This window comes from Melanerpes formicivorus, unplaced genomic scaffold, assembly GCF_026170545.1.
Source record: "Melanerpes formicivorus ecotype bairdi unplaced genomic scaffold, bMelFor1.0.p_v2 SCAF_22, whole genome shotgun sequence".
NCBI lineage: Eukaryota > Metazoa > Chordata > Aves > Piciformes > Picidae > Melanerpes > Melanerpes formicivorus.
In genome coordinates this window covers 3,909,814-3,937,421 of record NW_027142374.1, presented here as the reverse complement: position 1 = coordinate 3,937,421, position 27,608 = coordinate 3,909,814, and the positions used below count along the sequence as shown (strand labels likewise).

The window sequence follows — 27,608 nt, the reverse complement described above, 5'->3', positions numbered from 1 at the left end:
AGGTGTGGCCTCACCAGCGCCCAATGTTCCCGAGTGTTGCACATCAAAAAGGGAAGGTGAAAGTGAAAGCCCTGAGGCAGGTGAAACAGCCCTGAGGGAGCACCAGCAGCTGCTCCAGCCCAGTGCCACCCTCCTAGGCCTGCCTCGTCCCTGGGCAGCCATGGAGACAGGGCAGCCCTGGAGTTTTATTGGGGGAAGGAAGTAGTGGAAGGTAGGAGCCAGAACCAGAAGCTCCTCCCAGTTCCTCCAGTCCAATGCCCTGGGACACAGAGCTCCTGCGCTCACTTGCGCAGGTGGTTGAAAGGCTGCTGTGGCTCCCTGGGCACCGCCTCCAGCCCTGGCTTGGCCCCGGTGCCCGCTGTGGTGGGTGTGCTGGGCAGATCCTCAGCAGAGATGGGCTGGATGATGTGTCCTGCCCGGGTGATGACCCGGGGGGCTGTCAGCTTCTGGAAGGCTCGCTGGGTGTTCCAGGTGGAGCCCAGCGGCGTGCGGATGCTCTGCTCGAACTGCTGGTGCCTCTCGAAGGGGAAGGGCAGCTCGCTCACCTGGGGGCACACAGCAGCCTGGTGGTGAGGCCCTGCCCTCATCCCACACTCCCACTGATTCCAGCCCCTGCCCAGCACCTCACTCCATCCCTGCTCCTGGCAGAGCCCGAGCCTGGCACAGTGGCATCAGCCATGAGGGGAGCACCCCTGCCAAGTCCTCCTCCTCCTCTCTGCTGGCCTCTGGGCTGCCCAAGGGGGACGCTTTGGGTAGGGGTAACAGGCAGGCAGCAGGGGCAGGAATCTGGGGCAGGGTGTAGGCCAGCCTGGGCGCTGGAGCGCTGGCAGAGCCCACAGGGCACCCACCTGATGTGCTGCTGCATGGATGTTGCGCTTCTCACTCAGGATGACGTGGGGCAAGTGCTGGTCCTTCCTGGGAGGTGCTGGCGGTGGCTTCAGCAGGAACCTGCGGGACAGATGGGTGCTCAGGGGGCAGTCGGGGGGGGGGGGAAATTTCAACCTACCACAGCCAGACTGAGGGGCACTGCCACAGCTTTCCTGCACTCACTTCTTGGTTTTCTTGGCGCTGGGCCTCAGCCCGGTGCCTCCCCACTCGCCCCAGCCCGGCAGCACCAGGCTGAGCGGCTGCGGCTTCGCCTCCTCCTCTGCCTTGCGCTTCTCCCGACGGAAGTCGGCGACCACATCGTCCCCGGCAAAGGCCTCTGTGATCACCCTTCTTTGGTCTGTGCCACCATCCTGGAAGGGAAAGTGAGTCATCACCCTGTCCTGAAGCCCACCCCAGGACCAAGGACAGGCCTGTCCTGCTCACCTCCTCCTCCACGACCACCGGCATAGTGGGGCACTGGACGTCCTGGGCCTTCCCTGACAGCACAGCCTGCAGGCTGATCATCTTCTTCTTCTTCTTCTTCTTCTTGGCTGGTGGGTTCTTGGCATGTTTGTCCCCAGCTCGGCTGTCCTCCTGCTGCTGCACTCGCTTCTTTGCTCTGGTGGCTGCTGGCTTCTCCATCCTTGGGGCCACCAGCATCTCCTGCTCTTCCACATGCTCCTTGGAGGCCAAAGCCTCCACATCCTCCAGGGTCTGCACCCGTTCTAGCTGCTCTGACAGCAAGATCTCCTCCTCCTGGGCCTGCTCCTCACCTCCTGCAGTGCTCACCTGCTCCCCCTCAGCACAGACAGGGTGGACAGGGCTGGCCCCTGGCTGTTCAAGAACTGCCTCTGTCTCATCAGCACCTACGTGTTGAGAGAAAAAGCAATAAAGTCACCCAGGAGCAGGGACAGAGCAGAGCTGCATGAAACCAGGCAGCAGCCTCCTCACCTTGCTCCTCAGGGCTCCCTGCCCGCTGCTGCCGTGCCTGCCGCTTCTGCTCGAAGTCCTGCAGCAGAGCTTCTTCCTCTGACATCTCCTCCTCCTCCTCTTCCTCCATCTCCTCCTTGTGCTCCACAGCACCAGACACCTCCATGTCTCCAGGCCCCTCCTGCACCTCAGGCTCCTGGGCTGGGTTGCTGGGCTTACCCAGCATCCAAGGATTGGCTCCGCTGGTACTAGTGGGAATGGGCAGGGATGGGAGGTCCTCAGGGACATCTGCTGGCTCCTCCTCAGGCAGCTCCACCTGCACCTTCTGCATCAGCTCCTTGTTCTTGGCCAGCTGCTCCTGCATGGCCTTACGGGCCTGGGGGAATCCAGATGTCAGAAACAACACTTCCATCTTCCCTGCCCCACCTCAGCTTCCACAACCCAGACTGGAGACCCTCTAGTGGCCTTTCCATCTATCAGTGGGGTTCCTGAGATAGCTGGGGTCTCTGTACCCAGACCTACTGTGACAGGACAAGGTGTGATGGTTTGCACTCAGAGGGAGATTCAGACTGGAGAGAAGGGAAAAATGCTTGACACTGAGGGTGCTGAGAGACTGGCCCAGGTTGCCCAGAGAAGTGAGAAGACACAAGGCAAAGGCTCTGAGCAACCTGCTCAAGTTGCAGATGTTGCTGCTGACTGCAGAGGGGATGGACTAGATGACTGTTAGAGGTCCCTCCCCACCCAGACCCTGCTGTGACCCTGGGATCTCACCTCCATGTCATACTTGGCGATGATGGCCCTGGAACGTGCCCATTTCCCCTTGTTTTGGTGCTTGAGACTCATCCGCTCCTGGGGGTGAAAGGAAGAGAAGCATCAGGAAAGACACCTTCACCCGTGGGGCCTTCCCAGGGAGGAGGAGAGGCACAAGAGGAGCACCTGCATCCTAAGCTGCTCCAGCTCCTCCAGCTTGGCCAAGGCAGCCTTGGGGTCTGACTTGTGCAGCTGCTCAAACTCCTTCAAGGCTTTGCGCCTCTTGCTTTTCTTCAGCACACGATGGTACCTACAGCCACAGGGCAGAGTCAGTGAGGGGGACCTTGTGGTGCTGGGGAGGCCTTTGGGGATGCCAAAGATGGGACTCAGCCCTTCCCACCACCACAGCACAGCCTTACTTCTTGCTCTTGATCCTCTTCTCCCGACGAGCCTTGGCTTCATAGTAGGACTGCAAAGCCCGAGCCTTCTGCAGCTCCGCCCGCCGCTGCCGAGCCTGCCAGGGAGAGCTGGGTGAGGGCAGCTGCTAAGGAAGAGGCCACCAGGGGCAGGGCACGGCCAGGGGGAAGAGCTCACCTCCTCCAGGCTCATTGCCTGCAGCGAGGCAGTCTCTTCTGGCGTCAGGAGCGGGTCTGTGATGGGCTGCTTCGTCCTGTGGAGCAAGCCAAAGATCTCCTGCTCCAGGGGAGTGCGGGCCTGGTGGGAGAGGAGGAACACGGCAAGAGCATGATGAGCATGAGAGCTGCGAGGACTAGGGTACGAGCTGCTCCCCCAGAACGTTCCAATGCCCCTGGCACACGCACCTTCCACGCTGATGCCACCTGCTCCAGGGGCATGACGGTAGCAATCTCCTGCTTCAGGGGGAACACCAGCTGCTCTGCCCGCCGGTTCTGCAGAACCACCTCCTGCCACTTGCCCACGTCTTTCGAGGTCGTGACGTAGGCAGCTTCCCTCACAACCTGCAGGCAGGAGCGAGACAGGAGAGGGATGAGCAGAGAAAGGCTCAAAGAAGAGTCAAGGGGCACCCAGAGACTCAGCTCTGTGGCTTGCTCATAGCCACTCACCCTTTTCGCCTCCTCTTTACTGAGGGGCAGCTCCACTGCCTTCTTCTGCTTTACTCTGCTCAGCTCTTTCTTCACACTGCCCAGGGCGGATTTGGGTTTGATGGGCTTCAGGAGCTCAGACAGAACCAGCTTCTCACCAGCACCTAAGCAAGGTGCCACACATCAGAACAGCCCCATTCAGCCCACAGGCACTGCATATCCTGATCTGTCAGAGAGCAGAGGGTCTGCCCAGGACCTCACCTTTGCAGCTGACATTGAACTCGGACACCTGCACGCTCGCCTCTGTGCGCTCTGCCAGCTTCCGCCTGAGAAAGAAGAAAACAAACCAAAAGGGTTCTCGTGTCTTCCCTAGTTTGCTTCTCTCCCAACCTGCCTCTGCCACAACAGAGGAAGAAAAGCTGGAGCTCCTGGGCAGAGAACCGAGCAGCCTCCCACCCACCCCTTTTCAAAGGACTCCCGGGGAACGGGGAGGAATCGCAGCGTGGCTGCTGCAGGAGCTCCAGGAATGAGCCACAGAAGCCCCTCAGTCACCCCCCCCACACTTACCGCCGCCGTCCCGAGAGGGAGCTGACCGCCTCCAGGAGCCGCTGATGCCTCCGCTCATCGTCCTCCTGCCCCTGGCACACGAATACACGGTTACTGAGTGCGGCTCGGATGGGACTGAGAAGCCGAGCAGGTGAAACGCACGGGCGCGGGTACATCCACCAACGAATATCAGAACCGGTGCTTGCTCCTCAGTTCTCCGGCACCGCCTGGCCTCGCACCGAGCCATGGCCCACACCTGCTCAGGCGTCCGCCGGCCAGGCCCCAGTATCCCCCGGGCAGACCGACCGCCTTCCACCGCTGCCGGTCCGGGACGCACGGGCCGGGAGAGCGCCCAGAGCTCTGCCTGCAGCGGCGGGGACAGCCAGGGAAGCCCTGCCTAGCTCAGCTCACCTCATCCTCGCCCTCACTGGCACTCACGGCCGCCTCCACGCCCAACCAGTCCTCCGCCATCGCGCCGCACACGCTGGGTGCGCGAAGAGCACCAATCGGCGCCGCCCCCCTCGCGCAGCGTGCCGTAAAGCGCGTCGCTTCCGCCCTGCCTGCCGCCGCGCTTCCGCCCGCCCCGCATGACGTCACGGTTGCCGTGGCAGCGGGGCCGGGAGGGCGGAGGATGGGCGGCGCCCCGGCCCAGCAGCAGGAGAGCGTCGGGGCTGCCCGAACGGGCCGTGCAGCGGAGTGGAGTCCCTGCACCCGCAGCCGGGCTCCCGGAGTGCAAAACTGAGCGGACACGGGTGTGCGGACCCCAAATGCGGGCGAAGGGAGGGGAGAAAGGGAACCGCGCCCCGCCCCCGGCCACGTGCCGAGCTCCGCCCCGCGGCCCGCAGCCCCTTGTCCTCACAGTGGGGGGGGTGGAACCTCCACAGAATGACGTCGCGCAGAACCAATGGGATAGCAGAGAGCGGAGAGGCGGGGAGAAGGGTTCGGCCGGACCAATGGTCAGCGTGTCTCCGCCTCTCCCGTGGCGCGGGGGGTGTGGCGGCCCCTCCCGCGGCGCTAAGGGAGGGAGCGAGGGCCTGGCCCGGCCCGCCCGGCTCTGCTGCACCGGCACCGGCACCGGGTGAGCCGCTGTGGCGGGCGGCAGCGCGGGCCCTGCCCTGCCCTTCTTTCCCCTCTCCCTCCCATTCCTTCCCACGGGTCCCGTTCCCGGCACGACGGCGAGGTGGGGACTGCCCTGCCCTGCCCCGCCCCGTTCCCTCCCATCCCATCCCGGTGAGGCCTCAGCGGGGCTATCCCGCCGCCCACCGGTCCTCAAGACCCTACCCCCTTAATCCTCTGGTTCCCCTAGCCGCGCCCTACCCGCCTCTCCCCTTCTCGGTGGGTTTCCATGGCGACCCCCCTCCCGGGGCGCGGGGGTTTCCATAGCGACAGCCGCCGCCCCTCCCGCGCTCCGAGCCCCGCCGTGGCCCCGCCGGTCCCAGCCGCCGCCCCGGTGCTGAAGCGCCTCTTGCCTTTCCTCTTGCCCGCAGCCCAGCCGAGCCCAGCGGGGCCCCCGATGATGCCGGGGGCGCGGGCGGCGGAGGAGCAGCGCTTGGACGTGTGGCGGCCGTTGCCGCCCCAGTGACGGCCCCGCCATGTCGGTTATGGTGGCGAGGAAGAAGGTGGTTCGGAAATGGGAGAAGCTGCCGGGCAGGAACACCTTCTGCTGCGACGGCCGCATCATGATGGCCCGGCAGAAGGGCATCTTTTACCTGACGCTCTTCCTCATCCTTGGCACCTGCGCCCTCTTCTTCGCCTTTGAGTGAGTGACCCCGGGGTCGGGGCTTGTTCGGGGCTTGGCCGCCCGGTGTCCCCGGGAGTGGGAGGGGAGCGTGGTGGCCGAGGGCCCGGTGTGGTGCGGTGCGGCTCTTTGCGATCTGCCTGTTCACCCCCAGCAGACTGACCCTGGAGCTTCGGGGGGAGGATTCACTTTCTGGGGCTTTTCCCCAGCTCCGTGGCTGTGCTGCTGCCTGGTTGGGCCCTGCAGTCTGGGGACACATGGGATTTTGGGGTGCATCCTCCTTACCCAAGGGCACTGCTTCTGCAGCAGCCGAGGCCAGCATTGGCCAAGCCTGCATCTCTGCAGCCACCAGCTCTGGCCAGATAGTGGGGGTGACCCAGCTGGAGAATTAACAGGCTAAAACCTTGGTCTTTGGAGAGGATCTAGCCACCCTTTGAGTCCATCTCAGCTGCCTGAGCTGCAGCTGAAGCACTGCCAGCAGAGCAGGACCTGCCCCTTCCCCGCAGCTCTTTGCCCAGAAGGGAGAAAAAAAGACAGAATTTGCCCAGGGGGCATGGGGAGGGGGCAGAGCTGCCCCTCTTGCTGCTCTGAGAATGAGTTTGGGTCAGCAAACAGCCACGAAACTTTCCTCCCGCTGCCTCCGTCCGCGTGTTGACGTTGCTGGGAGGGAGGCGAGGTCCTGCAGGCTGTTGGGTAACACAAAAGCTCTTTAGGGCAGGAAAGCAAGCGGAAGAAACTGCTCACTGCTTAAGCCCTGGCTGTTACCCCACATCCATAAAGCTCTTGGCCCAGATGCTAGCCTCCTGGACGTCTTCCCCAGCCTGGAGAGCTTATCTCAACCTCCCCTTATCCTGACTTTGCTCTTCTTCACTGCTGGACATCACTGGCTGCCTTGGAAAGGGCTTTCTGGAACAGTCTGCCAGGGCTGCAGCCATGGAAGGGCTGATGTTGGGCTTGGGCTGGTATGGGACTGGTTTTCCTGCTTAGTTGTCATGTAGCTTTGGAGGCTGTGCTGTGCAAGGAGCTGTTGGTGGGGTTCATGGGTGAGGAAAGGCCAAATTATCCCTGACTCAGAAATCAGAGATAGGAGATGACACCACTGCTTGTTTGGCTGTTTGGTTTTGCTGCCATCTGAAAAATGGGGCTAGGAGTTCCTGTCTTGCAGGAAGGACTAATGCTAGTGCTCCAGAAACAGCTATTCCTGCTCCAGAAACATGTATCCCATGGGATAATTGCTCTGGCTCCCTGCAGAGTCCGTCCTCAGCAGAGGAGTGAAGCCACATCCCCCTCTGCTATGGCTGCATGGGGCAGAGCCACCCAAGGCTGCCCAGCCCAGCCCAGGCTGTGTTGGCAGAGCTGGTGCTGCAGTGGTTGGCTGTGGGCACAAGCAGGTACATGACTGGAAATTCCTGGAGAAGCCCTCTCCCATCCTCTGGGAGGTGGAGGCCCGGGGAGGGGTTGCTTGTGCTGAGACCTCCAGGAGGTGCCCAGGACATGTCCTTGCTGTTGGGCTGGAGGGTAGCTCGGGGGGGGGGGGGGGGGGGAAGTTTTGTTGGGTGCAGAATCATCTCTGAACTGTAATGAAATCATTTGGTGGGCTTGGGCTGTGGAGATGAGGAAATGTTTGGGAGAATCCAAGCTCTCCATGTGATTCTCTGGCTGCACAGCACCTTGGTGTGCTCTGTTGGGAGGAGGGGGGGTTGTTTTCAGGCTGGCTGGGGATTTCTGAGTGTGAGACAGCGATGAGATGTCACCTTCCCAGCCAGGAGCACTCCCCTGTGTCTCTGTTTCCCTGGCCAAGCCCAGCAGCTGGGCTGCCCAAGAGCCCTTCTTGCCCTGAGTGCCTCCTGTGGGCACCGGGGTGCTTTGGTGTCAGGGCCTCGCCTTGGTCTGGTTGCTGTGTTGTCCCTTCCTTGTAGCTGCTGGCAGATTCTTTGGTGTTTGTGCAGAAAAATTCGCTCTTTCCCTCTTGAAGTTTGTGCTGCAGAGGAGCACCTGGGGCTGCTGGGCTCTGGTTTTGGACAGGAGCAGCAGCAGGGTGGGTGGAGGAGTCCTCAGCTGACTGCAGGACAGTGCCGGGAGGGCCGGCACAGCTGAGGCTCTTGCGCAGTCACCCCTGGTCTGGAGGAGCCAGAAACACCTTGCTGGGAGCCAGCCCAGGCTCACTCCTCGCCCTCCATGCTGCTGGGACTTGGCTCTGCCCACAGCCCTGGTGCTGGTGAGCGGGTGCTGACTGGCATCACACGTCAGAGATAAGCTGCTGCCGCGCTCCTTGCCCAGGAGAGTCCTTCCCAGCCAGGAAATGCCAGCCCTGCTCGGGCTGCTGCTGAGGCTCCTTTTCTCTTCCTTGTCAAGTAGCTGTGATGCCAGCAGCTCCTCCGTGGTGTCCCCAGCTGTGCAGTCTGAGCCCCCCCAGCCCCCTGGCTGGGCGTTGCTGTGTTTTTATCCCCCTAGAGCTCAGAGCTGGAGAAGTTCTTTTCGCGGAGGAGCGAGCAGAGCTGTCGGTGCCGTACCTGGAGCTGCAGCTCCTCCCCCCCCAGATAAAGCAGAGGGCTGTGGAGCTGGCCTGGCTGCTGGGGCAGAGCTCTGCAGCGACTCACCAAGGGCACCTCTCAGCACCACCTTGGCAGGCAACAGCTCCGGCTGCTCCGGGGCCCAGGCTGGGCCCTGCAGGGTCCCGGAGCTGTATTAACCGGGTCTGCTCTGACCATAAGGTGTCACAGAAAATCTGGTTGATGTCCTCTTGGCCTTATCTCAGAGGCTTAATGGCTCTGTCAGCCTCTGAGGGAGGGCCTGCAGTTGTCTGCCTGTGCTTGTGGTACTCAGAGCAGGAGGAGAAGCCCAGGTAAAGCACTCGAGTGCGATCCCTCGGGAACTGAAGTGATGGGATGGAGCACCCTGTGCCTGGCTGCTGGTAGTTCCTCACTGCCTTCCAGAGCCAGGACTCTGCCTGCAGCTCTCCAGAGCAGCTGGGAGGGAACTGGGTCTCTTTTGTCCCCAGCTTTGCAGCGTGGGTGCTGGACTTCCATAAACGTTCTGGGCATGGTGGTGCCAGCGATGCCAGGCTCTGGGCATGCAGTGGGGCTGCTCTTTGCTTTTCCAGCTCTGAGTTTTGTCACTTTGGTTTTGGCTGTTCTCTTAGCTCAGCAGAGACTAAAATGTCCTTGTTTTCTGACAAGCTGAGAAACCCTGCACTGACCCTGCCTGGGACTTCATTGTATTTTTCCAAGCCCCAAAGATCCCAAGCTGTGCACTGAAGTGGCTTCTAGCTCTGGCTGGGTCTGTGTCAGGCACTGCCAGAGCTTGCAGACCACTCAGCTGGTCGTTTTGGGTAGTTGTAGCTTCTCTCAGGAGAGCTGAGCTTGGTGTCCAGAGCTCAGTTCATCTTGCTTGTGGAGATGTTTCTGCTGCTCTTGGGGTTTGTTTTCCTGCCCTTTTCCTTGTGTGTGGACTCCTGTTCAGCAGACACCTTCACTCTCCTAGAATCATTGAGGCTGGAGGAGACCTTTAAGCTGATGGAGTCCAACCATTAACCCATCACTGCCAGGTCACCATGAAACCACAGCCCTCAGCCCCACATCTCCACAGCTTTGAAACCCCTCCAGGGATGGGGACTCCACCACTACCCTGGGCAGCCTGGGCCAGGCCTTGACAACCCTCAAGGGATGGAAATTGTTCCTCATGTCCAAGCTAAACCTCCCCTGGGGCAACTTGAGGCTGTTTCCTCTTGCTCTATGCAGCAAAGCTGTGCTGTGTGGAGCAGGTCCCTCAGGAGCATTTTGGCGTCACTGGGGCAGGCAGAGCTGCTGTGAGCAGCCCCAGCTGTGCCTGGGCACCTCCAGGAGCAGGCTCTGGGCTGTGGCATTGCAGCATGGTAGTGCCCAGCTCCTTGGAGCAGCTGCTTCCACCCTTCCCGCAAGTGCATCAGCTCCTGGAAATGGTCCCAGGGCTGGGAGATGCAGAGGACTGCAGGAGCTCTGCTGAGAGGCAGACCCTTGGTGAGGACTCTGCTTGGCTGGAGCTTGGGACAGGGCCATGTTGTGGTCATGGGCTGGTTTAGGGGAGCTAAAGGGAGGATTTGCAAGTGAGATGGTGATGAATGATCCAGCCCTGGAGAGCCTGACCACGAGATGTGCTGCCTGAGGGCCCTGGCTGCAGGCCACTTCCATCAGGGCTGGTGTGTTTCTTCTCCCCTTCCTCCAGAGCTCTGCTTAACCTGCTCCTCACAGCAGACCTTCCCAAGTGGTTGCAAAATAACCAGTTGAGCCCTCAAGTCGTGGCACCTCCCAGCTGCTGCTTCTCCCTGCTCCCCCCACGCCCCCACATTGCAATGATCTCTTTGTTGAAGCCTTCCTCACCCTCCCGTGGTGATGAGTTGTGATAGTGCTGTTATTGTCCACTGCTGGGTGACAACATGCTCAGGAGCAGGAGTGGAGGAGGAGCCACATCCCTGCATGCCAACACTGTGGCTCTGTTGGCTCTCAGCTTTCCCAAACAAAAGATCTTTAAGATGTCTCTTGTGCAGCTCTGGGAACCACTGGCTGAGCAGGATCACCCTGGAGACTGCCCAGTGACCATCAGTCAAGACCTCCCTGGTGGCTTAGCCATCCTGGACAGCTGCACTGGGCATGTGCCCTGAAGCACACCTTCCTGGAAGCAAGGAATGTGGTGGGAGGCACACAGTGGGCTCAGTGTCAGGTCCTGGGGGGCAGTGGCCATGTGGTGGGGGTTTGTCAGGCACCTCTGACCTCCCCTTCATGCTGAGTGGATGCAGCAGCAGCAAGGGGACACACCTCCTGGAGGGTTCTGCTCAGCCCCTGTGCTGCCAGGGCATGCCCAGGTGATGGGATTGAGTGTCCATCACAGCACCTGGGTGTGTGTTCTGTGGCAGAGGGACGGTGTTGGCAGGACAGCTGCTTTGCTGAGCAGACATCTTGTGCTTCAGTGAGTGGTGGCTGAAGGAAGTGGTGGTGCTGTCTCCTGGGGTCAGTTTCTAGGTGTCAGAGAGCAGGCAGATGATGTTTCCTGGGGCCTTGTCCCTGTCCTCCCCTCTGCCCACCTCTGGGCAGATGTGCAGTCTGGCTGGGGTCACTTCTCTCTTGACCCTCCCACGCTGGGAGCTGGCTGGAAGGGTTTGTTGCCGGCTGGCTGGAGCTTCCTTCGCCACCACAGCAGGGAGGATAGTCTCACACTCATCCCTTTCATCTCCTGGAATCACAGGCTGCTTCCCATCCTTGTGCCAGGCTCTGTGCTGTGCTAACCTCAGCCCTGAGCTTCTGTCTCTGGCAGTGCTGGGGGTGGGCAGGACTCGCTGCAGCCCCCAAGGGCAGGTTTCCAGCCACACAAAGCTGCCTAGGAAATGGTCAGCAGGGAGTGAGTCACAGCCTACACTCCTGCTCCTGCTGCTCCATGGGCTGAGCAGGGCTTGGGACTGATCCTGTGTGTTCTGAGCACTGCTGTGTCCTGCTGCCAGGCCTGGCCATGTGCTTGCAGGTAATGACTCTGCTGGCAGTGCCCTGACAAACCTTCGAGCCGCTGGGGTGTGCCCAGGCTGGGGGCTCTGGCACAGGTTCAGCTTTAACACAGGGCACAGAGCAGTGTTTGAAGTCCATCATATGACAGCTACAGAAGCTGTCAGGGCAGCTGGGCAAGGGTCACTGCAGCAGAGCATGCCCAGCTTTTGGAAGAAGAAAGCCAGATTCCTGCCCAAGATGGGAGCCAAGGTTGCTGGTTAATCTCTGGCTGGCTTTCAGCTCTTCCTAGACTTTGCCCTTGCAAAGGGAAAGCAAAGGTACCTTGGGCTGCCCAAGGATGGTGAGCTCTGGCTGCTCAGCCTGGCTCTTCAGGTGCAGGCAGGACCCTGCAGATGGACCGCTCCCAGGGCTGTGTTTTCTTTGAGTTACTGCAGTGTGTGGTGCCTCAAGTTAAGGATGGTCTGGGGGCTGTGTGGACACTGTGTCTCGTGGCTGTGGCCAAAGCAAGCTGTAGCTTCAGTGTAGAGCCCTCTCTGTACCCTGTCACACGCAGGGGACACTTGCTGGGGCCAAGTGGTGGCAACTGAAGGCCCAGTGAGGCTTCCTGCAGCGGGTGGTGGGCTGGCAGAATTGGGTGCTGGGAGGGAACCAGCTGGAGCTGGGAGCTGCTTTGTGTTCAGAGGAGCTCTGGGTGGGAAGGCTCCAGAATGAAAGTGTTAAGGCTGTGGATGTCACCTTGCTTAGGGTGGTGGAGGATCATCCCACACCTGTCACCACAGGAGCCTTAGGCTTTTCCAGAGAGCAGGCATCTGGCTTGGCTGCAGCAGTGTGGAGTCAGGGCTCAGTCAGGCTGGTAAGGGGTTGCCCAGTTTCACTGGGAGAGCTGGGGGCAGGGGGGAGCAGGGCATGCCAGGAGAGGTGAAATCTTGCATGAGCATTGGGATTTGGGTGAGGTTTCCCTTAATCCATGGGAAAGCTCCAAGGGAGCTTCACCCCCATGCCACTGGAGGGGTTCTGAAGGAATTTGGGTTAAAACAGGTTTTTCTTTCAGACCACCTCGTCTCTAATCCACAACTTCTGCCCAGCCTTCTGCAGGGCCTGTGCTGCAGTGCCTGTGGAGCTGTCTTTGGGTGTCCAGAAGTGACATGGCCACAGCTGATTGATCTCCTTGCTGCTTTTGCCTCCATCAGCAGGATTAGCAACTGAATTCCTCGCTGGACCTGCCAGTGCTTGGAAAGCAAACAGCCCTTGTGCTGGGTTTCTTCTCTTGAGCTGGGGCTGTCCTGGAGTGGGAGACTTCCCACTTGGCTTGGAGCTTCCAGGTCCTTGCCTCAGAGAAGTTGAAGGAAGGAGATGTGCTGTAGCAGGGCACTGTGGCACTTCCCCCTGAACCCCTTCCTGAGAAGCACAGCACACAGTTAATCCCTGGAAACTCATCTCTGTGGCACCATTTAGGGCACAACCAGAGATTCCCATCGTTCCAATCCAGCCCCATGCTTCCCAGCTCCTTCCTGTTGTGGGCTCTCAGACCAGCCCCCTTGGGTGCTTCTGCAGGAGGCACAGTCCATCCCTCAGCAGATGGCTGCAGCAGCAGACGTCCTCTGGGCAAAGTCCTTCTCCCTGCCTAGTTCTGTTTCTGGTGTTGCTCATGACTGAGCAAAACAGGAGTGGGAAACCAAACAAAATCACAGAGTGGTAGGGGTTAGAAGGGACCCCTGAAGATTATCCTGTACCTGAAGGTGCCTCCAAGAAAGCTGGGGAGGGGCTTTTTACAAAGGCTTGTTGTGATAGGGGGGATGGATTGAAGCTTGAGGTGGGGAGATTTAGACTGGAGATGAGGAAGAAATTCTTTACAGTGAGGGTGGTGAGGCTCTGGAACAGGTTGCCCAGGGAGATGGTGGATTCAAGGCCAGCTTGGATGGGGCCTCGAGCAACCTGGGCTAGTGGAAGATGTCCCTGCCCCACGGCAGAGGGGTTAGAACCAGACGATCTCTAAAGTCCCTTCCGACCCAAACCGCTCCAGGATTCTGTGCGTGACTCCAGGGTCCCCTCGGGCAGGCCACACACGAGTGCTGGAACACATCCTGTGCCTGGCTGGTGGGAAACGCAGCGGTGCTTTGATCGTGGCTGCTCCTCAGAGGGGTTTCTCGGTGGCGGCGGTGGCATCAGGAGGAAGTGCTGAACAGCTTCTCTTCTCCAGATGCCCCCCAGAGGGCTCCGTGCCGTGCCAGGCTGTGCCGGGCTGCGGGGCCGGGCGGGCTCTGAGCCGTGGCCTCGGGCGGTCTCTCGGCAGGTGCCGGTACCTGGCGGTGCAGCTGTCCCCGGCCATCCCGGTGTTTGCCGCAGTCCTCTTCCTCTTTGCCATGGCCACGCTGCTGCGCACCAGCTTCAGCGACCCCGGCGTCATCCCCCGGGCCCTGCCCGACGAGGCTGCCTTCATCGAGATGGAGATCGGTGAGTGCGGGGCCGGCCCGGGCTGCCGAGCCCCCTGCCCGGGCTGCCGAGCCCCCTGCTGGATCTGCCGAGCCCCCTGCCCGGGCTGCCGAGCCTCCTGCCCGGGCTGCAGAGCCTCGCTTCCTGCTGGCCCTCCGAGAGCTGTCCCGAATGGGGCATCTTGCCACCTCCTGCCCGGTTCTGCTTGGCTGGGGCTCAAAAAGATGCTGTGATGTTCCTGCTTCCCCCTCCAGGCTCCTTTGACGTGCTGGTTTCTCCTGTGGCTGCGCAGGTGCAAACCCAGCTGGCTCTGGGGAGGGGGCGCAGGGGCTTGGTGTGGGCACCCCGAGCCTTCAGGTACAGAGGAGGCTTGGTGGATGTGGGTCTGAACAGTGACACTGCCCTGGCCCCTCTCACCATGCCCATGAAAGCGCTGGCATCCCTTTTCCTGCCTCCTGGCATCCCTTTTCCTGCCTCCAAGCTGCCAGGTTGGCTCTGGCCCATATCAGCAGAGCTGCAGCCGCTGACTCCAGGCCCAGACAGCCCTGATCCCACTGGGTCGGAGGCAAAGCAGGGAGATGAGTGACTGTCCTAGGCCTGTGGTGTCACAGCAGGGGAGTTGAAGGCCAGGCCGGATGGGGCCTTGAGCAGCCTGGTCTAGCGGAAGGTGTCCCTGCCCGTGGCACGGGGCTGCGAACGAGATGGCCTCTCGGGTCCCTTCCAACCCGACGCGTCCTGTGACCGCTGCTGGGCTCCCTCCTGCAGAGGCCACCAACGGGACGGTGCCGCAGGGCCAGCGCCCGCCGCCACGCATCAAGAACTTCCAGATCAACAACCAGATCGTGAAGCTCAAGTACTGCTACACCTGCAAGATCTTCCGCCCGCCCCGCGCCTCCCACTGCAGCATCTGTGACAACTGCGTGGGTGAGTGGGGGCCTGCTGCTGCTCCTGCCGCTCCGGGCCACGGCGGGGCTCCAGGCGCCGTGCCTGGGCCCGCTCCCTGCCGGCTCTCGCCTGCCAAGCGAGTCCAGAGGGGTGAGGTGTGGGCAAACCGGGACGGGTGGCCTCAGCTTAAGCTCAGGGAGCTGGAGCTGGGCTGGGAAGCCGTAGCCAGGCGGCTCATCTCTGCCAGTGCTTGTCTGGCAGTCACTAGTCTCGCCCGAGCCTAAGTGTCCATGTGAGTGCACGGCCCATGGTTCAGCTTTGCTGAAGTGCTGGCCCTGCTGGGCTGGAGGCTTCCAGCAGAGAGCTTGTGTGAAGGCAGCTCCTTGCACCACTGGAACAGGTTTCCCAGGGAGGCTGTGGGTACCCCCTCTCTGGAGGTGTTCCAGGCCAGGTTGGATTAGGCCTTGAGCAACCTGGGCTAGTGGGAGGGGGCCCTGACCATGGCAGGGGGGTTGGAACTGAATGACCTTTGAGGTGCCTTCCAACCCAAACCATTCTATGAATCTATGGAGGTCCTTCTGTTGCCTTGAGCCCCTGGGTTTTGTCCCCTCCTCTAGCTGTCTGGGTGCCCACCTGGCTCCTGCCCAGCATCCCTCCTCATGGCAGACATCCCATCCTTCTGGATCCCTTTCCTCTGCAGGTTCCCAGCCCTCTGAGTGGTTGTGCAGTGCCTTGGACCCTCTCCAAAATATTGCTGTGGGAGTGAAGTGGCACATGGGTTAGACAGGAGCAGGTTCTTCTTCTGGAGAACCCTCCTGACCTTACCCAACCTGTGTGGGGCTTTAGCAGGAGCTCTCCATCTCCACCTTAACGTGCAAGAGCAGCTCCTCAGTAAAATGGTTTTGCACTTTCTCACCTCCTCTGGGCAAGGGGCTGAGATGTGGGACCCTGAGTTAGCAGAGGATGGGACACCACAGCTTGGCCATGTTTGAATGTGAGGCCCAGGTGCAAGCTTCTGCAGGCAGGACCACGCTAGAGCAGCACTGATCTCCACCTTGGCTTTCACAGAGCGCTTCGACCATCACTGCCCCTGGGTGGGCAACTGCGTGGGGAAGAGGAACTATCGCTACTTCTACCTCTTCATCCTCTCGCTCTCACTCCTCACCATCTACATCTTCACCTTCAACATAGTCTACGTAGCACTGAGTGAGTCTGGCTGTGGAGACCTGGGTGGTGGCTGGGCTGGGGAAGGGAGCAGAGGGCGGGCAGGCGGTGGTGTGAGCGCAGAAGCGGTGGCCGGGGGAAGTGACCTGGGCTTGCCCTGATGATCCTGAGGCAAAACTTCTCTCTCTTGGTATCACCAGAATCTCTGAAGATCGGGTTTCTGAACACGTTGAAGGAAACCCCAGGGACATATCCTTCCATGGTGCTTCTCCAAAGCAGGTGGTCAGTGGGAGCTGTGTTATGGAGGGACTGGAGTCTTGATGCCCAGGCTTCTCTAGGGGGTTTGGGGAAGAGGAGGCTGAGGGAGGGTCTTCTCATGCTACAAAACTCTAAGGGGTGAGTGTCGGGAGGATGGGGCCAGGCTCTTCTCAGTGGTCCCCAGTGACAGGACAGGGGGTGATGGGCACAAACTTGAACATTGAAAGTTCCATCTAAACATGAGGAGGAGCTTTTTGCTTTGAGAGTGGCAGAGCACTGGAGCAGGCTGTCCAGAGAGGTTGTGGAGTCTCCTTCTCTGGAGACTTTCAAGGCCCATCTGGACATGTTCCTGTGTGACCTACCCTAGGGGATCCTTCCTTGGCAGGGGGGTTGGACTCGATGGTCTTCAGAGGTCCCTTCCAACCCCCACCATTCTGTGAGTTTTCAGGGCCTCTTCCCCCATGACTCCGAGGTGAGGAGCAATTTGGTGGCTGTTGGGAGAAGGGTAAAACAGAAAACCATGTCTTGAGAGAAGAAGTCAGCCTGCCTGGGGTGGTGACACAGCTGGGCTGGGACCGTTCCCAGGCTGCTCCCACTCCTTAACTCTTCTCACTGTACTGGAGGTGCTCATCTGCTTCTTCACCCTGTGGTCAGTGGTGGGGTTAACTGGGTTCCACACCTTCCTGGTGGCACTGAACCAGACAACCAACGAAGACGTAAGTAGAGCCTGTTCCTCTGAGCCATCTCCTGTTTCCCATTGCTCCCTTGCTGTGTCCACCTTGCCAATGTGCCCCTCGGGGCCCCGTGGGCTGGAGGTGGCTGTTGGTGGAGCAGACCTGAGCTTGTGCCCTGCCTGTTGCAGATTAAGGGGTCCTGGACTGGGAAGAACCGCGTGCAGAACCCCTACAGCCATGGCAACATAGTGAAGAACTGCTGCGAGGTGCTCTGTGGGCCTCTGCCCCCCAGGTAAGCTCTTGAGGGGCAGCTCTGCTCTTTTTGCCTCCAGAGAAGGACCCTGAGGAGCTTTCCTTGCTTGGGTACAAGGCCTGGCTGCTCTTCTGTCAGCACTGCGTGTGTTGAGGGTGTCTGGAGGTCACTGGGACAGGGCTAGAGGAGGGAGGAAGGTCTTCTTGTGTTACCTTCCTTGCATATCTTCAGTGATTCAGGCTGGTTTGAGGAGAGCTCCCCTTCCCTGGGGCTGCATGTGAGCAGAGGCTCATTCCAGTGGGTTCCCACCCTCTGAACTGGGCTCTTCTCCAAGGGGCTTGGCTTTCACAGGAGTTGCACAGACCCTGTAAATGAGGTTTGGATGGTGCATGGCCTGTTTTGGAGAGAACCCCCTTCCTAGCAGCTTTGTCTTCCACCAGCACTTTTCCTGCCAGGAAAAGAAGTTGGATTCAGGGGAGGCAGACAAGGGACTACTGGAGAGTGTCCAGGGGAGGCTCCAAAGATGCTGAGGGGCCTGGAGCATCTCTGTGAGGAACAAAGGCTGAGAGCCCTGGGGCTGTTGAGCCTGGAGAAGAGCAGTCCCAGAGGGGATCTGATCAGTACTCAGCAAGAGCTAAAGGATTGGGGGCAAGAGGATGGTGCCAGGCATCTCTCAGTGGTGCCCAGTGACAGGACAAGGGGCAGTGGGCACAAACTGGAACCCAGGAGGTTCCATCTGGAGATGAGGAGAAACTCCTTTGGTGTGAGGGTGCTGGAGCCCTGGAGCAGGCTGCCCAGAGAGGTTGTGGAGTCTCCTCTGGAGAGCTTCCACACCCAGCTGTATACAGAATTAATCAAGTTGGGAAAGACCTTTGAGATCATCAAGTCCAACCTATCACCCAGCACCATCTAATCAACTAAACCATGGCACCAAGTGCCTCATCCGGTCTCTGGCTATTGTGGTCCTGGGCAAGCTGCCGTGGGTGCCCTGCTTGAGCTGGAGGGTTGGAATGGATGACCTCCAGAGGTCCCTTCCACCTCCCACCATGCTGGGACTGGGGGTGTTTCTGTGAGGTGTGGCTCTCTGATGGTGCCTTTCTGCCCTCACAGCGTCCTGGACCGCAGGGGCATCCTGCAGCAGGAGGAGAGCACAGCTCAGGAGCCCTGCCCACGGGGGCCCAGCGCTGCGGAGCCCGCCGCGGGGCAGGCGGAGGAGAGCCGGGCGCAGCAGAAGGGTGCCAGCCCTCCTCACCCTACTGCTGTGAGTGGTGCCCTCAGGGTGAGGGCTGCTGGGAGCTGCTGGTGCTTTGGGCCAGCTGAGAGGAAGCTGATGGTGTGGGTGAGCAGGAGCAAAGCAGAGCTGGGGCCCTCGCTGAGGGGCTGCTGCTGGAGAGCCTGGGGTGCTCTGGTAGCGCAAAGCTGCTGCTCTCCTTTGGTTCCCTTGGAGGAACTGGCTGTGGTGGTGGAGATGCTGGTCCTGCTGTGAGACACCCAGGACCTGGCACTGTGGAGGCTGGAAAGGGTGGGTGGTGGCAGACATCTTGTTTGGGCAGTGAGTGCCAGCTGATGAATCTCCTGTGGCAGGGCAGCTGTGGGATCTCCGTCTTTGGAGACAGCCACTGGTCCCCTCGCCATGACCCCAAGCAGCCTGCCCTGCCTCTGCAATCAGCTCTGCTCTGAGGATGTGGTTGGACAGCAGACCTCCAGAGTGCCCTTCCCACTTACATGACCCTGTGAGCGTGGTGGGAAGTGGTTGGGCCTGCCCCTGCTTGGGCACAAGCTGCTGCTTCCCTGGTGGGAACAGCCCAGCCTGGGTCTGCTGGAGCGGCGCAGTGCCTCAGCTCCTCACGAGGCTGCAGGTTTGCCTGTTTGGTGGCCCCTGGTTTGCTCAAGCACAGCCACCAGCTCTGCCCTGGGTGAGCTGGAGAAAGGAGGAGGGTGGCAGGGCCGGGTGCCTTGGGGTGTCTTCAGGCAGGTCACTGCTGCCTTCTCCCCCCAGGTCCCTGCACCACCCCTGAGCGCCGCGGAGATGTCGGAGGAGAAGCAGCAGACGCCTGGGGAGCTCCTGGTCCCGCCCCGGGACGCTGGGCAAGCAGAGCAGTAGCAGCTGCTCGGAAGGGAGAACTTTCTCGTGTTGTCTGATGGAAGCTGGAGGAGATGGAGGAGAGGAGGAGAAGGGCTGGATGGCAGGCAAAGGATTCCTCACGGCCGTTTTGCTTTAGTCTTTGTTCGGCGGGGCGCGGGCTGGGCGCGGGCCCGGTAGGACGGATTGGGAGCGGGCGGTGGCCTGCCCTGGTCCCCGGGGGCCACCTGCTGCCACCGAGGCCACTCTGCCTGCGGGCCGAGGCAGGACCTCTCGCTCTGCCCCGGGACCTCGGCACGGGCTCGGTGACCGGGCTCCACCCTCGTTGTCCTGGGTCCTCGGCACCAGCTGGGTGGCCGGGGATGTCCCTCACTGTCCCAGGTGCTCAGCAGGGGCTTAGTGGCCAGGGGTGTCCCTCCCTCCCTCCCTCCCTCTGGTCCTGGCTTTCTTGATGAGAAAACTCATGGTGGAGCAGCTCAGACATGAGGTTAGGGCTGGCCCTGCTCCCTCCTGCTGAGGAATCCTGGTGGGATGGGACACAGCAGTCGGTGGCAGCAGTGTCCCCTCTCCCCTCCTCCCTCCTTCCCCTCCCCTGTGCTGTTGTTTTGTGGGGTAAGGTGGCAGCAGGGGGTGGCAGGAGACGTTTTGGGATCCAAAAGGGCCAAACCCACTGGGGGGGTGTTCTGCTGGCAGTAGGTCTTTGAAGCAGCGCTCCTGCTCCTCACGTGGCACGGGCAGTGCCAGCGCAGGGGTGGCAGGAGGTGGGGACACGGGCTCCTTCTGGCCCCTTCCCGGGGCTCACCAAACTGGGGGGGCTCAGGGAAGGAGCAGGGGCCCCAACCCACCTCCTGCTGCCTCTCTCCACCCCAGGCTGGCCGCAGAGCGGTTGTGCAAGGGGTGTTTGAGCCGGGGGGGTCCTGCCTGTGCCGCTGGCTCTCTGGCTCATGCTGGCGCTGTCTTTGCTCTGGGCACAGGCACCGAGCACAGGCATGCCCTCCCCGTGCCCCCCCAGGCTATGGCACTGCTCAGCTGCTGCTCTGCAGACCCTCTCCCCCCAGTTCTGTGTCGTGTCGTCGTGTCCCCGTGTGCCCCCTGCCTTGCCCTGCGCTTCTCAGCCATTCTCCACTGGCTTTTGGAGCCTCTGCTCTTCTCCCCGGGCTTTGCCAGCTCTCCTGGCACTGGCTGCGTGGTGTTGGCTAGCCCTGCCACAGGAGGGAGGAGAGGCAATGGCCAGGCTGCTCTGCCCTGCCATGCTCCCTGCCCCACACCTGGCAGCGGCTGGGAAGAGCTCTGGGTGTCCGCAGGGCAGCGAGGGAGGGAGGGCCAGGGGGTGCCTGGCAGCAACAGCCTGTGCCACCACTGCTGGGCACCCCTGTGCCTCCCTGAGTGGGTGGCAGGTGGATGGTGACCCACTAGGGGCATCCTGCTTGTTTCTCCACAATGCTCCTGCCTGGCAGGGGGAAGTTGCTGCTGCTCCTTCCCTGGCCTCCTGTGCCCCTCTCCTTTCAGCATGGGGCAGAGTGGGGGGGTCTGATGTGTGCCCACCACCACCCTCCTCTTCCCTGGCCCCTCAAAGTGGTCACCTGGCCTGTGCCTGGCAGCAGATGACATGGCACTAATGTGGCATTAATGTGGTGGCTGGTGCTGCCCCCTCTCCTGTAGCACCAGGCTCTCTGCTCCTAGGTGAGAGGGCACTGCTGCCACCCTGGGCTCTGGCTGCCCTGGCCTCCCGCTGCCACCCTGCAGCCAGCTCAGCCCAGGACTGGGAGGATCCTGGGACCACAAGCCCTGGGGTTGTGCTGTGTCTGGCCCCACATGGACACCCCTTCCCCCCCCAGGTAGTGAGAGCTGCCCCCCCAGTACCAGCTGCCCCCAGCCCGGGTGAGGAGTTGGGGTTGGGGTCCTCGGGTGAGCGTCAAGGGCTGGCTGCTGCCTGCGGTTCCTCTCAGCTGGGCTCAGGTTGGGCTGTGGAGGAAGTGGGGGCAGGGCAAGGGTTGGGCTTTCTGCAGTTCTGGGTTTGGTTTGTTGTTTTGGGTTTGTTTTTTTCTTTCTTTTTTTTCCCCTTTTTTAATTTTCAAACAATGAAGGAAACTCAAATTGGTTTGAAAAATGGCTGAGCTGTGCCCCTGCCTCTCTCTGTGCCTCCCCAGCTTGCTTGCCTTCCCCCTTCCCTGGGCCTCAACATCTCCCCCTTGCAGGGAGTCACTGTCCACCCATGATGGTTGCAGCATCCTGGGCAGGATTGTGTCACTTGCACCCTGGGTATGACCCTGTCACCAATGGCACCATTGTGGCACCTGCAGCCCCTGCTCCTCTCCTCAGCCCCCTCCAGGAGCCCTTGGCAGCAGGATGGAGGCTGGAGCCAGATGGCATCACAAACTTTTATTGGGGTGGAGCAGGAGGGACCCACATGGGTGCCTGGAGGTTGATGCTATGGCAGCATTGGGGCTGGAGCTGGTGAGGCTGGGCAGGAGGAGGCTGGGGCAGGTAGCCCCAACTGGGCACCAGCTGCTGTATGTGTTCATGGCTGCCCCTACTCCCCCCTGGATCCCTTCCCTGCTCCTGCCCCACCAGGGATGGTCTGGCTGGGCTGCACACCCCTACCCCTTCCTTAGGGGTGTCTGGGGGGCGGTTCTTCTCACCTCACCAAGTCCATCATCAGGATGGTCACTCCAGGTTCTTGTAGCCCTCCCTGGACCAGGCTTGGTGGCGAGTTGGGGGCAACATTTGGGACCCCCCCTTGAGTAATGGAGGTGGCTCATGGTGCCCTTGCTGGGCTGTTCAGCTCAGCTGAACCTCTTCCCCCACCACCCAATCTGTCCAGCAAACCTTTCCTTGGCTGTGAGGAAGTTGCTGGAGGAAGGCAGGTTGCTAGATGGTCATGAGCTGGGCTTGATGGGCCCTCTGAGCTTGGTGGCACCTCTTCATTCTTGCACCTGCCTGCTCAGCACTGGGCTTGCCCCATCCCACCCTGCCATGGACCTCACTCTCCTCAGCCCAGAGCTCCAGGAGGAGCTCCTATAGCTGTGGACGAAGTGGGGTGAGCCCAGGAGACACAGCCCAGACCTGTGGCACCTCAGTGGGGAAGGTGGCACCCCGAGTCAGGGTGGAACAGTGCAGGGTATCCTGGGAGCAGCCAAGAGGGCAGCCTAGGGGGGCTGAGGCCTGACTTGCTGCAGCCAGGGGTGCTGGGGACACAGGGGCCTGGGGCTCATCTGCTCACCCCACAAACAGTTGTCCCCTTCAGGCCAGAGCTGCTGCCAGGGTGGGCTCAGGAGGACTCTGCCAGGGAGAGAGCCTGCAGCTGCCCCTCAGGAGCCGGCAGCTCGGCCTCATCGCGGCTGCCGTCGAGGCTCTCGGCCCCCTCGAAGCAGCCTGAGTCCCGGGGGATGTCCCCTCTGGGCGCCGAGGGCGAGGGCTGCGCGTCGGAGCTGGCGCCTTCCTCCGGCTCGCTGGCGGCTGGGAGAGAAGGGACGGGGCATGAGTGGGCAGGGGGCTCCCCTGAGGCACAGGGGCAGCACGGGGGCAGCACTTACTGTCGTAGTCCAGGAGCAGCTCGGCGGCCGTGAGCAGCTTGGCGCGGTGCTGGGGGTCTGTGATGTTCAGCTCGCTGAGGTGCGTCTCCCGCAGCTCCTTGAAGTCCTCCAGGGTCTGGTAGCCGTTGAGCAGCAGGGTGGAGGTGTGCTCCTGGAGGCAATGTGACAGCAGCGTGGCGTGGCTGCCCTGGCCTCCTGCCTTCCCGTGGTGCTGCCCCTCTGGCTACTGCCTGGGCACAGGCCCATGGCAGACACTCGCCCCCAGAATCGTTGTGGTTGGGAGAGACCTATGAGCTCACGGAGTCCAACTGTGAACCCAGCACTGCCAGGTCACCACTCACCCACATCCACAGCACCACAGCCCCACAGCTTTGAAACACCTGGGAGGCCTGAGCCAGGCCTTGACAACCCTTTCTGGGAAGAAATTGTTCCTCATGTCCAACCTCAGCTTCTGCTGGGGCCACTGGAGGCTGTTTCCTCTTGTCCTGTCACTTGTTCCTTGTGAGAAAAGACCAACCCCCACCTGGCTCCAGCCTCCTTGCAGGGAGCTAGAGAGACCCAGAAGGTCTCCCCTCAGCCTCTTTTTCTCCAGGCTCAACAACCCCAGGTCTCTTGGCTGCTCCTCACCTGTTCTCCAGACCCTTCACCAACTTCATTGCCCTTCTCTGGACCTGCCCCCTCCCCTCAATGTCCTTCTTGGAGTGAGTGGCCGAAAACAGAACCTAGGACTCAAGATGTGGCCTCACCCATGCTGAGTGCAGGAGGACAATCCCTGCCCTGCTCCTGCTGTCACTATTGTTGAGCTAAGCCAGGATGCTGGTGGCTTTCTTTCCCACCTGGGCACACTCTGGCTCATTTGCAGTTGCTGTCAACCCCCCCGGTTCCTTTTCCACTGGGCAGTTTCCAGCCACTCACTCTGCCCCAAGCCTGAAGTGTTCATGGGTTTGTTGTGGTCCAAGTGCAGGAGCAGACACTTGGCCTTGTTGAAGCTCATCCCACTGGCCTTAGCCCATCAATCGAGCCTGGCCAGGTCCCTCTGTAGAGCCTCCAACCTTCCAGCAGATCAACACTTCCATGTAATTAGGTATGCCTCTGGAAAAGCCTTGTGTGTCCTCTGCATTCCCCCAGTGGGAGGTGGGGGAGCCCACGGGGAGGCGGGGCAGCAGCAGGCTGCTGAGGTGAAGGCTGTACTGCGTCTGGCACTGTGGGCTTGTGCCCCCGGGGGTGCCCATCCTCACCTGCAGGTTGATGCGCTCCAGCAGCTCATGGAGGGTCTTGGGCTTGAGCCTCTTGCTCTTGCCAGAGCCCCGGCTCCGGCGGGCAGGGGCTGTCTCCTCGGGGAGGACGTCCACGTAGATGAACTTGAAGGAGCCCACCCTGTTGTGGAGCAGCCCGGTCCAGGTGCCCACGGGTGGCTTCTCGATGATGCCGATGATGTCCCCTTTCTGGCCCAAGCGAGGGGGGAGGGGTGGAGGTGGGTGTAAGCCCTCGGTGTGAGAGGGTCCCCAGCCACCCTCCCTCCTCCCTCCCGCTCCTGCCCTTCTCCCCGTGGCCGCGGCTCACCCGCAGCTTCAGCGAGTCCCTGTCGTAGGGGCTGGGGGTGAAGTCGGTGTGGACGCGGGCGCGGCCGCAGAAGGGGCCGCTGTAGGCTGGGCTGCTCCCCTCCAGCCCTGGGCTGCTCCCCGGGCCGGGGCTAGGCGCCTCGCTGCCTGCGGAGGGGAGGGAGGTCAGGAAGCAGGCAGCTATGGGGGGAGAGGGGATGGTGTCACCAAGCTCGGCGTCCCCAGGCACCGCTCACCGTCGGACAGCTGGCGGCTGATGGGGGCTGGGTGTCCATCTTCCTCCATCTCCAGGTAAGACAGAGGCAGCTTCTCGTGGCTCGGCTCCTCCACGCTGCCCAGCGGGGATGGGGGGCATGGCAGCTCCTCCTCCTCCACTTCTCCCTGCTGGGGAGACCAGGGTCAGGCCAAGGGAGGGTGTAGGGGGGGGTGCTGCTCCCCAGCTGCCCAAGCCTCTCACTCACCTTCCCCTCAGCCAGGGCCTTCACGGCCGCCCTGCCCATCCTGCGGTTCATGGTGCGGGAGATGACCGCTCGCCACTTCTTGCTCAGCTTCATCCCGCTGCTCCGTGTGGTGTCCTCGGGGAGGGCACTGCTGGACGCATCCTCGGGGATCTGGCAGAGGGGTGGAGAGTGAAGGCAGAGCCCCCACACACACACTCAGGGCAAACCTCTGCAAGACTCTGTGGTGGCCAAGACTCCCCCAGATCCCCCCCCAGTTCTGGAAGTCCTGGGGCTGCCCCGTGGCATTTGGGCCGCTGGTATGGTCAGGAGTTTGGGGGACCAGGCTCTGGTGGGGGCTGTGCCTGCCAGGAAGGTGGTCCCAGGATTAGGGGGACATGGCACTCACGTTCTCCTCCAGGTTGAACTCCTTCTCACTTGGCACAGGGGAGCTGACCTTGGCCTTGGCAAAGTCCTTGAAGCTGCTGGAGCGCTGAAGGGAGAGCTGGGGGAGGTGGAAAGGTGTGAGGTGCTTCTGCCCAGGCCCTCATGCCGGCTCCCACCCTCCCCTCCAGCAGCTGGCACCAAGCCTGCGCAGCCCCTGGGTATTGCTGGTGCTTGGAGCTCTCTGACTGGTGCACCTTTGCCTTGTCCTGCCCCTGCTGAGAGCCACTGTGCTGTGAGCCCCTTGGCACCTGGAGTGCAGAGAGCTGGCATTGCTCTGGCTGTATCCAGCCCCTTGTTACCATGTGCCCAGGGAGGGGCTACACCCCATGGTACTGCTCTGGTGGTGGCCATGCCATGAGTCACTCCCTCCCTCCCCTCCATGGCTGGCAGCCAAAGGCTGCTTTCACAGCCTGGTGCTGCTGTGCCCCTGTGCTGCTGTGCCCATGTGCTGCCCTCACTTTCAGCTCCAGAGTCATACATTGCCCACATTTCCTCCTGCCAGCTTCACCCTGCAGCCTGGAGAGCTCCTCCCCTGCAAGCATTACCAGCTGGGCCCTGCCTTTGTGCCAAAGCCACCAAGGACTCTTGGGCCTCAGTGCTGGTGGCACCTTCGTCGCTGCCTCTGCCTTCCTCCCTGGCTCTGCTTCCTCCTCTCTGTGTCTGTGGGTTCCTGTCCTGCATGAGAAGGGGGTTCCCCATGCCAGGAGCACCCTCGGTGCCAGCTGGGATCCCTGCACGGGCACACAGTGCTGCTGCCCAGTGCCAGTGCTGCTGTGGGCCCTGGTTCCCACGCCGCAGTAGCTGAGCTCAGCTCTGGGCTGATGGCTCCCCGGAGCTCCCACCGTGCTGCTCACTTCTGCTCGACCACAAACGCAGCGATTTCCTTTCTTCTCAGCCCGCCCCCGGGCTTCTGCTGCTGCTGCCTGGGGCCCTGCTCTGGCGCAGCCCTGAGCCTTCCCCTCCTCCTCTTCATCCTCTCTCCTGAGCATCCTCCATATCTGGCTGGGATGAGAGACACCCAGCTCCGTCTGTGCAGGACCAGCCCAGCTGGTGTGGAGGTGCCAGTGTTTTGCCCCACTCCCACCCCAGCACCCCTGAACCCTGGCTGGCACGAACCCCTCAGGTCCTCCCCTGCTTCCCTTGTGCCCTCCCCGGGGATGTAAGAGCATGGGGTGCAAGGAAGCCTGGCAGCCGGGACTGTGCAGCCAGGGCAGCCCCAGGGGAGCAGCCAGAGAGAAGTGAAAGCTGCGGCTGGGCAGGAGCAGGGGATGCCCACTGGGCACTGCCAGGCTTACAGGGCCACCACTATCACAGGGATGGGAGAGCTTCACCCAAATTCCCAGCATGGAGGGGGCACCTCTGTGCCAGGACGTCCTACAGCACCAAATGTCCCCATGCTGGCTCCTTGTCGCCAAAGCCAGCCCACCGAGTGGCCAGTAGTGGCTCTCACTGGTGCCTCCAGTGGGGTGGCCCACGGTTCTGGTGGGCTCTGGAAACACCCCGGTGCTGGTAACCGGTGGCTCTAGATCGGCCCCGGTGCTGGTAACCGGTGCTGCCGGTGGTTCTCAGCACCCAGCGCGGTGCTGCCAGAGGAAGTGGCCAAAGCAGGTAGCGGAGCCTCGCACAGCCTCGACCGCAGGCTCCCGGCAGCTCGGCGGGGCTGGGGGTGTGAACCGCAGCCGTGCCCGTCCCCACTCCCGGGCAGGAAACAGCGAGCGGCCGCCCGTGCTGCAGGGAGCCCCTTGGGCCGGGGTCACCCCCCAGCAGAGCCTCACGGCCGCGGTGACCCCAGGGTCGTGCATCCCGGCCACCCACCCGCCTGGCTACAAACCAGGGTGGCAAGCAGGGCACAGCGGGACACGGCCAGCACCACGCCACGGCGAGGCCACGGCGGCCGGTGGCGACAGAGACCGGCAGGCAGCAGAGCCGCCCCCAGCCGCCCTTTGGCTCTGCCCCACGACCACCCCAGCCCCCTGATACCAGCGCTCCCTGCTCAGCATCCTGCGGGCAGCCTGTGGTAGATGAGCGGAGCGGGTGCCAAGGGCAGCCAGGTGCCAGCAGCGCTCACCTTCCTGTGTCCCGGCTCCTTGTCCCCGGCGTTGGAGGGCTTGCGGCGCAGCATGGTGCCACGGGTACGGTGTCGGGGCAGAGGCTGGCAAGGCACGAAGAGAAGCACCGGCACGGAGGCCGGGAGGCGCACAGGAAGCCGTGGGTCACATGAGGGGAGGTGGCAGCGGCTCGGCTTGGGGCGACCGGGGGCAGGGGCTCCGCCGGGAGGAAGGAAACCCGCTGCGAAGCAGGGCCCCCGGCATGGCCATGGCTGCCCCTGCCCTGCCACCCCTGCCTGGCCATGATGCCAGTGGGCATCGTGTCTTGACCATGCCAAGGCTGATGGTCACCCAACCCCAGCATGGTGGGATTAGGAGCCGCCTCTGGAGATCATCCAGTCCAAACCTGTTCAAGCAGGGCACCCACAGCAGCTTGCCCAGGATCACAATGACCAGCTGGGG

At 61.8% G+C, this 27,608-nt stretch overlaps 3 protein-coding genes across 5 annotated transcripts; 1 reads left to right on the top strand and 2 right to left on the bottom strand.

Moving 5' to 3' along the window:
• Positions 1-108: 108 nt before the first annotated feature.
• Positions 109-4,674, bottom strand: UTP14A (UTP14A small subunit processome component). The gene is made up of 14 exons (XM_068151880.1): positions 4,566-4,674; positions 4,176-4,246; positions 3,870-3,934; positions 3,630-3,772; positions 3,369-3,524; positions 3,142-3,261; positions 2,967-3,061; positions 2,734-2,857; positions 2,569-2,646; positions 1,819-2,173; positions 1,312-1,733; positions 1,051-1,238; positions 849-948; positions 109-545 (listed from the first exon to the last, which is right to left on the bottom strand). The coding sequence occupies exons 1-14, from the start codon at positions 4,623-4,625 to the stop codon at positions 282-284; spliced, it is 2,241 nt and encodes a 746-aa protein (XP_068007981.1). The 5' UTR covers positions 4,626-4,674; the 3' UTR covers positions 109-281.
• A 469-nt stretch (positions 4,675-5,143) lies between these two features.
• ZDHHC9 (zinc finger DHHC-type palmitoyltransferase 9) lies at positions 5,144-21,228 on the top strand. Its single transcript, XM_068151879.1, has 10 exons — positions 5,144-5,232; positions 5,642-5,913; positions 13,660-13,820; positions 14,565-14,723; positions 15,753-15,890; positions 16,049-16,097; positions 16,720-16,822; positions 16,969-17,072; positions 18,144-18,294; positions 19,033-21,228. The coding sequence occupies exons 2-10, from the start codon at positions 5,747-5,749 to the stop codon at positions 19,135-19,137; spliced, it is 1,137 nt and encodes a 378-aa protein (XP_068007980.1). The 5' UTR covers positions 5,144-5,232; positions 5,642-5,746; the 3' UTR covers positions 19,138-21,228.
• Positions 21,229-21,483: 255 nt separating this feature from the next.
• On the bottom strand, positions 21,484-27,410 carry SASH3 (SAM and SH3 domain containing 3). Of its 3 annotated transcripts, XM_068151877.1 has the most exons (8): positions 27,167-27,392; positions 25,061-25,156; positions 24,676-24,825; positions 24,451-24,598; positions 24,216-24,361; positions 23,891-24,097; positions 22,653-22,803; positions 21,484-22,575 (listed from the first exon to the last, which is right to left on the bottom strand). In XM_068151877.1, exons 1-8 carry the CDS (start codon positions 27,218-27,220, stop codon positions 22,388-22,390), a joined length of 1,140 nt encoding a protein of 379 aa, XP_068007978.1. In that variant the 5' UTR covers positions 27,221-27,392; the 3' UTR covers positions 21,484-22,387. The 3 variants fall into 3 exon arrangements, with proteins under 3 accessions (XP_068007978.1, XP_068007979.1, XP_068007977.1); XM_068151878.1 differs by having other exon boundaries at positions 21,484-22,803; positions 27,167-27,410; XM_068151876.1 differs by having other exon boundaries at positions 21,484-22,803; positions 24,451-24,595; positions 27,167-27,395.
• Positions 27,411-27,608: the final 198 nt, after the last annotated feature.